The sequence below is a fragment of the Ursus americanus genome, chromosome 17 (genome assembly GCF_024610735.1).
Source record: "Ursus americanus isolate L20-20 chromosome 17, mUrsAme1.1.p, whole genome shotgun sequence".
Classification (NCBI taxonomy): domain Eukaryota; kingdom Metazoa; phylum Chordata; class Mammalia; order Carnivora; family Ursidae; genus Ursus; species Ursus americanus.
This window is the reverse complement of record NC_142143.1, coordinates 3,916,332-3,928,369: the sequence shown is the minus strand read 5'-3', so window position 1 is coordinate 3,928,369 and position 12,038 is coordinate 3,916,332. Positions and strand designations below refer to the sequence as shown.

The 12,038-nt window shown below is 44.3% G+C and overlaps 1 protein-coding gene across 1 annotated transcript in view; it reads left to right on the top strand.

Annotated features, from left to right (window-relative positions):
* ATXN10 (ataxin 10) overlaps positions 1 to 12,038 on the top strand; it is a 165,661-nt gene that overhangs the window by 127,493 nt on the left and 26,130 nt on the right. The window contains exon 10 of the mRNA XM_045779755.2: positions 7,027 to 7,090. Within this exon, the coding sequence (XP_045635711.1) occupies positions 7,027 to 7,090 (64 nt within the window). The remainder of the gene's footprint in view (positions 1 to 7,026; positions 7,091 to 12,038) is intronic.

Sequence of the window (12,038 nt, the reverse complement as noted above, 5' to 3'; positions counted from 1 at the left end):
ATTTTCAGGAGCTGTGTTGTGAACCTATTTTTACCAAATGTCAGTTAGGCTTGATTCGCTATATACTTAATGGAGATTAGGTCCTGCGTTGGTATCGTCGTGCTCTTGCCTTTCTGCGGGCTCTTGGATTTTTGCATTTACCATCTGATGTGAGAGCAGCCAGAACAGTCGAGGCTCTGTTTTCTGTCCATCAAATGTATTTTCCCAAAGGAGCTTAGATAGTAGGGGTGGGCCTGCACACTTGGCAACGTACTTTCTCCGAGATGATTGGCCAAGGCAGGAGGGAACAGTTAGCAAATCAGTTAGTTGTCCTTCTGTTTACAGTTTATTTCCAGGGGCTAAATGTTCGTTTGTTTAAGCCAGACTTGCTGTCTTGTTGAGATGTGTTACCTCGTGAAAGTGTTGACTGAGCTTGGCTCCTTGAGAGGAACTGCAGCTTGTGACTCATCTATTATGGGTCTAGAATCAGTTCCCAACATGTTAGGTAAGAAAACAAACAGCTGCCTTGTTTTATGAAGTGTGAACAGAAGAAAACTTGTTAATTTCCTAATTGTTCTCCCCTGCCCCACACGGGAGCTCCGCATGTGTGGCTGCCGCTGTCAACTTGAGCTCGGTCGTCACACAGTTGTGTTATCAGTCACCCCCCGCCCCGAAGGGCTGGAATCTGCGTCTTCTCATGCCAGCCACGGAACCTGAGTCCATTCTGAAGTATCTAATTGTGTATTTGTCATAATGCCACCGTCATCCTTGTCTGGAGATCATTTATGTTGTAAACGTTTAATGAATTTCTGTAAAAATTTATCTTGTACAGGGGCCCCTGGGTGGCTGTCAGTTAAGCATCTGTCTTTGGCTCAGGTCATGATCCCAGGGTCCTGCGATTGAGCCCTGCGTCGGGCTCCCTGCTCAGCAGGGAGTCTGCTTCTCCCTCTGCCTGCCCCTCCCCCTGCTTGTGCTCTCTCTTATTCTCTGCCAAATAAATGAATAAAGTCTTTTTAAAAAAATTTGTCTTGTACCATTTCATAGTGGAGCAGCGTGAATGAGAAATACTTAGTCTGGGAAAGCGTGCCCCCAGTTCAGCCCTGACCCTAGTTTAACCATGCCCCCAGTTCAGCCCTGACCCTAGTTTAACCATGCCCCCAATTCAGCCCTGACCCTAGTGTAACCATGCCCCCAATTCAGCCCTGACCCTAGTTTAACCATGCCCCCAATTCATCCCTGACCCTAGTGTAACCATGCCCCCAATTCAGCCCTGACCCTAGTGTAACCATGCCCCCAATTCAGCCCTGACCCTAGTGTAACCATGACCCCCAATTCATCCCTGACCCTAGTGTAACCATGCCCCCAATTCATCCCTGACCCTAGTGTAACCATGACCCCCAATTCAGCCCTGACCCTAGTGTAACCATGCCCCCAATTCATCCCTGACCCTAGTGTAACCATGCCCCCAATTCAGCCCTGACCCTAGTGTAACCATGCCCCCAATTCAGCCCTGACCCTAGTGTAACCATGACCCCCAATTCAGCCCTGACCCTAGTGTAACCATGCCCCCAATTCAGCCCTGACCCTAGTGTAACCATGATCTTCAGGAGCTTTTTCATTCACCTGTACTGCCCACCTAAATTTTAGATTTTAGCCTGTGATTTCGTTTCCTTCGAAGGAAATCTTAACCATTTAGCATCCCTGAGAATTCCACTTTACCCACTGCCCCCCAGAAAATGAGATATTTTTTTGCATCAGGTATTAGATAGATTTCTGAAAACAAATTTACTGTTTCGTAGACAGTGTTTTGTATTTGTGGTACAAAGTAGGTGCAAAGTAGGATTGTAGACTCAGCTCTGTGGCAGCTCTCCTCCTACGTCTTCATTCCTGCAGGAGCTCCACTCTTGCTCCGGGCTCCTGAACTCCCTGTTAACAGTGTGACCCGCTGCCGCCATCAGGGAGCACTGGCCGTGCGCTGGCCTGTGCGGCAGTCAGTTCCCTTCTCACAACCACCCTTGGAAGTGAGCCCCATCCTCCCGTTTTATGGGCAAGAAAATGTAGTCTCCAAGGTTAAATGACTCGCCCCAAGTCACACAGCTCAGCAGTGCCGCAGGACCAGGCTTCGACCCCAGCACAGTGGCTGCCTGGCCCTCGCTCTTCATCCCAGTGCTGTGCTGCCCGGCCGGGACCTGGCACAGTCCCTGTTCCTTCGGATCTCCCAGCTTTTGCACGTGCTTTTCTCCTTGCAAGACATTCTCCACCGCGCCCTTGATTCGTCCACGCTGTGCACGTTCGTGCTCATCTCGAGCTCGATGTCACTCTTCAGGGAGGCCTTCCCTACAAGTCCGGTGCTGTATGGTCAGACACCAAGCTATTCCGGTATGTTGCAGGAGGATATGAGATCACGTATTTGCAAAGGGCTGGAGGGTCAGTTGGTATTCCTTCGTCGCTTCACCAGGCCCTTGCTCCATTTCTGGATCCCCCCTCTTCACCCCAGAGCAGAGGCATCGGAGGGGTCACTGTTAGCACCCCGTCCTGCTGGTAGATGTGTGGCAGGTTACTGGAGGAGACGTGCAGTGTGAGGGTTGCATTGGGAAGCTTTGAATATAATCTCAGGTGGGGCCGCAGTTTGACCACAAAATTTCCTTCTGGGCTTTTCCGGCACGTGACCCCTTCCAGGTGCAGCCCTCTCTAGGGTTCTGACCTTCCACGCCAATGCTCCTCACACTACCTGTGCTGAAGAACTACTCCTCTTTTCCCCAAACCATCCTGGACCAATATGTTTATAAAATATAACACAAATGAATTACTAGAAAAATAAAAATTTTAAAAAAGACCCAGAAGATTCAAACCTAGATGCTATTATAAGATTCAGGGGACATAACAGCATAACCCTGTTAAAACATTAGCACGGTTCCTGACTTTTTCCTCTCCCTGTCTATTTTCATAGACTTCCGGTGGTCTCCAGGCCGCTTTGAATAGCACTCATTAGTTAAGTGATCCTGGGGAGGGTACTTAACTCAGGAGCCCCGCTTCCTTTATCAGTGAAGTGGAGCCAGTAATGCTTACCCTGGCATTGTCAGAATGGAAGGCAATATGATGAAAGCATTTGTCGTTGCCTCGTGTGTGCTAGACTTAAATTCATTTCTCACCCTATCTCCAGCTCCTAGAAAAAAGTGTAGAAATTAGATTTATTCCTTTCCGCTCTGCCTTGGTGAAACCGATGACGGTCGATAACGGTGACAGTGACCCTGCAGCGGGCGTGTGAGTCGCACGCAGTGGGAGGTCTGCCGTCTTCCGCTGGGACACGCATTTACTGACGGACCGTCGACTTAGGAATTTTCAACCTGACGATGGTGTGAAAGTGATAACTCCTTCAATAGAAACCACACTTGGAATTTTGAGTGTGGATCTTTTCTTGGGCTAACGATACGCGTTACACTCCTCTCTGGTGATGCGGGCCAGCAGCCACAGCTTCCCGTCGGCCCCGCAATCACAAGGGTCAGCAGCTGCTGACACACTGACAGTCGTGTGGTACTTTTCAGCCTGTTTCGCACTCTTTGTACAGCAACTTGCATGAGATATTTAACACTTTATTATCAAATTGGCTTTGTGGCAGATGGTTTTGTCCCACCGTAGACTAATGTGAGCGTTCCGAGCGTGCTTAAGGTCAGCCGGGCTAAGCCGTGATGCTCGGTAGGCTGGGTGTAGTAATGATGGGTTCATCAGGGCATAACCGCATTGTAAGTTGAGGAAGGTCTGTAGTTCATCCAGGACTGGGAATGCTCACTGCTACTTGTCTTCTCTTCTAGGCCTTTACAGTAAGCAGCTAGGAAATATTTTTTAGAAATTGAAAAATGGATCAGGAAATCTTGCTAATATTTCTAATTTATAAGGGTAAAATTATCTTCTGGATTTGATACTTCTTTTTTATGCTGAAAATCTTAGTTCCTAATAACATTAATTGCCCTTTGCTTTAAACTAAATATATACATAACAGTTTAGAATAAATTAAGCTGAGTGCCATTTGAAGATATCTGTGCAGTTCTCTCTGAGCTTAGGATACATCTCACCGGGGACCTAAAGTCAAATACTGTTGGAGTTCTGTGAAATAGTTTTTCTTTGTTTTACATGGCATCAGATTAATCTGGTTCTATTTTTATAACTTTGTAAATTTAACTTTTTTATTGAGGCATAATTAACAGATTACATTCAGGTGTACAATATAATGACTCAATATTTGTGCATATTGTGAAATGATCACTGTAAGTCTAGTTGACATCCATTATAAATTTAATTTTGGAAAATTATATAAAACACATTCATGATTCCAAAGCCAGAATTGCATAAGCAGGTGCGTTCACCAAGTCCTTGCCTCTGTTCCTGTTTCTTGTGCTTCATTCTCTCTCATCCCCTATGGATAAGCATTATAGCTTTTTATGTAACCCTTCATTGTGTCTCTTAGGAAATATAAGAAAACTTGTTTATTTCTCCTGATCCGTGACACAAAAGGCTCACAGATAAGCCCATGCTGCACTCCGCTTCTTTCACTTACCATTCTCTCCTGGCGATCCCTGCATAGTAGTGACTTCGGTCCTCTCGGCTCACTTTCACAGCTACGTAGAAGTGTTTTGTGTCTGTGCCATAGTTTATGCGACCAGCCTGAATTGGTGAACCTTCGAGTCGTTTCTGGGATCTTTGTTGTTACACATTGAGCTTTACACAGCATGATTAGTTATCGAGAAATGCGGATCAAAGCCACGATGACACACTTAACACCCACAGGATGGTTAGACAGGTACTGAGATGGGTGTGGAGCAACTGAAAGCCTCTTGCGTTGCTGGTGGAATAGAAAACGGTACAGCACTTTGAAAAACACTCCGGCAGTTCCTCAAAATGTTAAAGAGTTACCAAGACCAAGCAATGTCCCCTCCAGATACACAGCCAGGAGAATTGAATATAAATAGCCCCTCAGAAACATGTACGTGATGACGACAGCAGCATTGTCATAATGGCCAGAATATCGAAACAACTCAAATGTCTGGCAGCGAATGATGAATAAACAAAATGTGGTCTGTCCAGACGGTGGAATATTACTTGGCCGTGAAGAGGGATGAGGTGCTGATATGTGCTTCAGCGTGGTTGGACCTGGAAATGTTATCCTACCTGAAAGAAGAGGCCACGTACCAAATGGTCCCATTTATAGGAAATGTCCAGAATAGGCAGCTCCATAGACAGAAAGAGCAGTGGTTGCCAAGGAGTGGACCAAATGACTGATGGGTATGGAGTTTCTTTTTGGGGATGATAAGTGTTCTAAAATTAGGTAACAGTGATGGTCATACAACCGTGTGAATAAACTAAAATCCACCGAATTGCGTACTTTAAAAGGGTGAGCATTACTGTGTGTGAATTGAATGTCAGTCAAACTTACAAAAATATGTTGTGTGCTGCAGTGAATGACGTGTGCACACCTCGCTTGGTGTGACAGTGCTGTTTGAGGTGCTGTCCTGGGACTGGGATGACAGGGTCAGAGAGTAGTACCCCGTGTGAGTCCGCCTCACCCCACGCAGCCCCTCCGCGGGCGCTGTGCCATCTAGCACGTGCCTCAGCAGTGTGCGAGGACGCCTGGCTCCCTGTCACCCGCTCCTTTGCCATACTGTTGGGTGAGGAGTAGGGTCTCGGTGTGCTAGCGGTTGGCAAGGTTGAACATACCGCAATGTCCGTGGTCCATCGGCGTTTCTTTATTTCTGTGCCATTGCTGTCCGTGTATTGGATCCATTGTTTTCTACTGGACTGCTGGTCTCTTCTCAGTTTTTGCAAGTTCTTTATATATTAAAATATTAACCTTTTGCCTGTGATATCTTACAAATAATTTTCCCAGTTTTTATTTGCCTTTTTTAAAAATGTAGTCCAACTTCTAAAACATTTTTCCTATTGCTTTGGGATTGTGAATCAAGTTTGAAAAGCTTTTCCTATTCTTTTTTTTTTTTTTTAAGATTTTTTATTTATTTATTTGACAGAGAGAGACAGCCAGTGAGAGAGGGGACACAAGCAGGGGAGTGGGAGAGGAAGAAGCAGGCTCCCAGCGGAGGAGCCTGATGCAGGGCTCGATCCCAGGACCCTGGGATCACGCCCTGAGCTGAAGGCAGACGCTTAACGACTGAGCCACCCAGGCGCCCCAAAGCTTTTCCTATTCTTAACATAGAAAAACAATCTACTTGTACTACTAAACTATAATAAACTCAGATCTGTTTGGAGTTTATCCTGTAGCACAGTATTGGGACGAGATCCACTTTATCCTTTTTTATATGGCTATCCAGTTGCCCAAACATTTTTGATAATGCATCCCTTTTTGTTTATATGTCTGTTTTTAAATATTTCTGGGTTGGTGCAGGTGTTTCAGATACAGGTTTCCCCCGATAACCAAAAGTAGAGCATTCCTCCGAAACCTCATGAGCCAAGAGGGCAGAAAGCAAAGAAACAGTTACCCTTAATTTACATGGAAAAATTTTTGAGCATTTTCAGTCCCAGAAAATAACCTGCCAAATCCTACCAAATAACACATAAAAACTAAACACTAACATGTCATAAAAGCAGGAATGATATGATAAAGAGCAGCCTGTGTAAAGTAGAAATAATGTATGTACAGTGTTGTGTAACTTAGCGGAAGCAGGAAGACCGTGAGCACACGGGAAGGCTCAGAGGTGCTGAAGAGGGGTGTTGGGCTGAGGCGTCAGAGGCTGGGGTGGTGGGAGGTACAGGGGTCCGGGCTGTAGCAGGAGGGTCGCCTGTTAACTGACATCTCATCATCATCTGAATCCATTAGGGCAAGCCTAACGTCTACACCTCCTGTGTCTTTCTGCCTCGATGTCGAGGGTCATGTTTAGGACTCTGTTGTGGCTGATGGGGCGGGCCGGAAATACAAGAGAATGCTATTACACTGTAGCAACGAGTAAGGAAATAGAAAGGAGAAAAAAATGCTTTGCAACCTCCAATGTGGCCCAAGCATTTTTCAGTGTATAAATTTGCCTTTTCCTTTCTCTGCAGGTCAATGAGCTGGACGGCATTCCCTTGATCCTGGACAGCTGCAGCATCGACGACAGTAACCCCTGTATCCTTGCATGGCAGTCGTGGGTGTCTGTCCACAGGCACGGGGCTCAGCACAATTCCCTTTCCTGGGGCTCCCTGCATGTGTGGCCGCTGGCTTTCTTGTGTGCTTGTTCCTAAGAACTAAGCCACTTTCTCAAAGTTAGGGTGCTGGAATATCATTCTTGCGGTCTATGTGGTGTTCAAGGTGGGGTGACATTCTAAACCAGCCTTCTCCTCAAAAGTGCTTTAAAACTCCGGGGGGAGAGAGTGTTCATCCACGGTCCCCGTGTGTGCGGCAGGGCGCCAATGTCCCCTTTCCAAACTGTGTGTGTTCGTAAATGTGAAGAATTGGGGGTTTTTGTTTTGTGTTTTGGTTTTGGTTTTGGTTTTGGTTTTGGTTTTGGTTTTGGTTTTGGTTTTGGTTTTGCTGTAGACAGTCTCCGTAGCCAGTGCTTTGGGAAGAAGCATCTTAGCGATGGTTTAGTGACAGAGAGACATGAGGGGCACTCGGAGGCCCCAGGCATGGGGAGAAACATTTCGGTGGCACCAAGGACCCATTTTGGACGGGTTCTGTCCTGTGACGCTCTGTTACTGACGTTGGGGGCTCCGGTTCTTGCCTTTGCCTGGGTCACCACCCTTGCTGGAGGGTGTCCAGGGAACCGGCTTCTTCCATGCCACGTCACCGTGGTGGCACTGTAGGAAACTGATCTAGAACAGCGATGAGGAGCTCAGCCTGTCTAGGTGTGAGAGGTATTCTGTGTAAGTTCAAGACTTCCCTGGTGAGAGCCGGACGCAGTCCCGTCCCTCGCCGTGGCCTCTGTGTGCCTTTGTGTCTGTTGCACGTGTTTGGGGAGGGGGGTGAATAAGGACATGGAGAGTGTAACCCCCTGAGAGACAGTGAGCAGCCCAGCCTAGGACTGAGAAGATGGGGGAGGTGGGGCATTTAAGGAACACTCCCACCGTGGTTTCTGTGAAAAGGAGCTGATGAAAATCATGTATTTAAAGTACTTAGACGGAGTCGTGCTCATTATTGTGCTAAAGATACTATCATTGGTCTGATTAGCAATAGAAGAAAATCGCTGCTTTTCAAGAGCACAACAGTTTATAAGCTCAGTCAGGAAAAGACAAACAGCCTCAGAAGACTCTTCTTGGAGGTGGAGCAGGGTTGGCTCACTGCGTTGCATTATAATCAGGCACGACAGGCTCTGCGCCTTACAGAGCTTTGAAGTTTGTTTTAGCCCCCAAAAAAGAAAGGAAAAAGAAAAAGGGAAAAAGAAAGCTTTGGGCCACAGTAAAGCAGTGCAGGGACACTTGGGCGCTGTCGCAGTTGGTGCGCTTCCTGATGAAAAAGATGATTTATTATGAAAAAAGAAATTCATGCAGAGTTCCGTGTTCCCTGAATTGACCTGCTAGTGAACAAAGGTTTTGATCCCTAGTCTTTGGCTCTGATAGGCTCTTGCACACAGCACGTTGTGGCTGCACAGAGACGCCGCCTGTGGTTCATGCTTACAGAATCTCTTTGGCCTCCTGCTCAGCAGGTATTGATCTGTTCATTCTCTCCTTCTTTCCATTCCCTGGGTCGGTACTATGTGTTTCTACACATCACCTTACGTGATCCTGCCAGCTTCACAAAGCTGGTACTGTCGTCCCCGTCGCCCCCATCTTGTAGATGAGGATGTGCACCGAGAGAGTCTCAGGGGCTCGTCCTACACATCAGACCCCGAATGTAAGCGCGGTGTGTGCCTGGTTCTTAGCCGCTTTCCTGTCCTGCATCCTCGTGAGTCACAGGGAGGGGACGCACCAGGGAAACCCAGTAACCTGTTCATGTAGCGGAGAAATCATGCAACATGTATATGGATCATCTGGATAGATAACTAGCTTTTACAATGGTAATTAATGAAGAATTGCAAGATCCCAGAATATTCTTTAAATTGTCAGGAGAAGTTAAAATATTATATAGTTTAGTATTATGCAGATCCATTTATTCTTTGGAGTTTTTTTTTTTTTATTAAAGCCTACCACATTGTAAAGGCCTATAAAATAGGCATAATGAGATAGGAGATAACATACTAAAATCTCGGGGCAAAGGGAAAATGATGGTTGGAATGGTCAGAAATGAAGATGCACTAGAGCCTAGGGAATCAGTCTGTAGATGTGAGCCATCAGTTAGAAGCTGGCCTTCCTAGTAACCGGGGCAAAAGGGACATGATCGAGATTACAGGTGAAACTGCACCACAGTGCCTTCCACGCTGTTCCTCTGCCCTCGCTCACAGGCAAGTTTGCCAGAGAATTCTCTAACTACCCTGACTTTGCCTCCTTACCTCCCTTTCACTCTCCCCCACCCATTCTTAGGTTTTTTCCTTTCTTATATTTTCTAGTCATCAAAATAATACAGCTTTCTTTCAGATGCCAAAAGGTATTGAATGAGGGAATGATGTCTGTAGCTCCACTCTCCACACTTCTCAGTTCACTCTTAGCTCGCTTTTCTAGCAGTTGCTTTTTTTTTTTTTTTTAATGATTTTTATTATGTTAGTCACCATACAGTACATCCCCGGTTTCCGATATAAAGTTCTATGATTCATTAGTTGCGTATAACACCCAGTGCACCATGCAATACGTGCCCTCCTTACTACCCATCACCAGTCTATCCCATTCCCCCACCCCCTCCCCTCTGAAGTCCTCAGTTTGTTTCTCATAGTCCATAGTCTCTCATGTTTCATTCCCCCTTCTCATTACCCCCCTTTCTTTATCCCTTTCTTCCCCTACCGATCATCCTATTTCTTATGTTCCATAGATGAGAGAAATCATATGATATTTGTCTTTCTCTGCTTGACTTATTTCACTTAGCATTATCTCCTCCAGTGCCGTCCATGTTGCAGCAAATGTTGAGAATTCATTCTTTCTGATAGCTGAGTAATATTCCATTGTATATATGGACCACAGCTTCTTAATCCAGTCATCTGTTGAAGGGCATCTCGGCTCCTTCCACGATTTAGCTATTGTGGACAATGCCTAGCAGTTGCTTTTGTACGTCTCAGTAATACACTTTGCTGCTTGCTGTTTCTTGATATGTATATGAGATTCTGATAAATTTATTTATGACATGAGGATTTATTCTTGCATACCACCTGCACTCCTCTCTCATGCCACCATAGGAAAGACTACAGATCCCATTTACTATTCCCTGCATGACTAACAAGACTGAGCATCTTCCAGCATGTTTATTTGCCATTTGGATTTTGTGTTTGTGTGTGTGTGTGTGTGTGTGTGTGTGTGTATACACATATGACGTGCTGGAGCAAACCTTTTGCCCATGTTTTCATTGGGTTTTCTCTCTATAATTTATTTGTAATAGATCTTTCTATATTCTAAATAGAAGTTCTTGGTCAACTACATGTTTGCTAATGTTTTCTTTCTCCCATTCTGTGACTTATCTTGTCATTCTCTTTATAGTTTAATTAACAGAAGTTCTTAACTTTTAGTCAAATTTATCACTTTTCCTTTATGGTTAGTTCTTTGGTTATGTATTTTGTTATAGAAGTATTTTCCAACCATGAGGTCATGATGATAATCTGTATTATCTTCTGAACACTTGATAGTTTTACCTTCTATATTTAGGTCTGCAATTCATTTAGAGTTGATTTTTGTGTATGGTGTGAATTAGGGGTCTGTTTTTATATTTTTCTATGTGGACACACAATTGTCCCAGCCCAGTTATTGAAAAGAACATGCATGGTTAGCTGTAGTGCCATCTTTATCATAAGTATCTAAATATGTGTGGGTTTGTATTTGGACTCTGTTTTTTCCATTGATCTCTCTGTCTATTCCTACACCAATATCATATACTTTAAGCACTGTCACTTTATAACGTGCCTCGATATTAGTCGAGTAAATCCTTCCAACTTGTCTTTTTTAAGAGTATGTTATGTGGCTATTTTTGGTCATTTGCATTTTCACATAAAAGTTTTAGAATCAACTTGTCAAATTCCACACATTTGTGCTTATGTGTTTATGTTCACTTAACACATATGTACACACATGAAATCAACAAAAACCAGTTTAACCAACAAAAACGATTTAAATCTGTGCCTGTTGACTTATTCATTGAAACTGCATTGACTAAAATCAATTTGATGAGAATTGACATCTAAATAATACTGTCTTCCAATCCATGAATATGGTGTATCAGTCCATTTATTAGGATTCTTAATTTTAAGCTTTTATCCTTTTCTATGTATTTTAATAGCTTCATTGCATAGATTTGGATGTGTGTTGTTTTTGTTACCATACATTTAAAGTGTTTTCTAATTTCCATTATGGTTTCTTTACCCCTAGATTGTGTAGAGGTAGATTTCTTAATTTCTATATGAATAGAAATTGTCTAATTCTCTTTTGGAGATTGATTTCTAGCATAAATTTGTTACGATTAAAGAGCACATACTTTTCTGTCCTATGAAATTTATTGAGAGTTGCTTCATGACCCAGTATAAGGTCCTTTTTTGCAACTATTCTATGTGTGCTTTAAAAGCACATTTCTCCAGTAGTGGGGAGCAGCATTTTATCCACATACATTAGGTCAAGTTTGTAAAATTTTTGGTTTTTTACTGATATTTTTGTCTGCTTCAGTTTGTCAGTTACAGAGAGTTTTATTTTATGTTTTTTATTTTTTTATTTTTTTTAAGATTTTATTTATTTATTTGACAGAGAGAGAGACAGCCAGCGAGAGAGGGAGCACAAGCAGGGGGAACAGGAGAGGAAGAAGCAGGCTCCCAGCAGAGGAGCCTGATGTGGGGCTCGATCCCAGAACACCGGGATCATGCCCAGAGCTGAAGGCAGATGCTTAACAACTGAGCCATCCAGGCACCCCGAGAGTTTCATTTTTTTTTAAGATTTTATTTATCTATTTGACAGGGAGAGAGAGATAGCGAGAGAGAGCACAAGTGGGGGGAGCAGCAGGGAGAGGGAGAAGC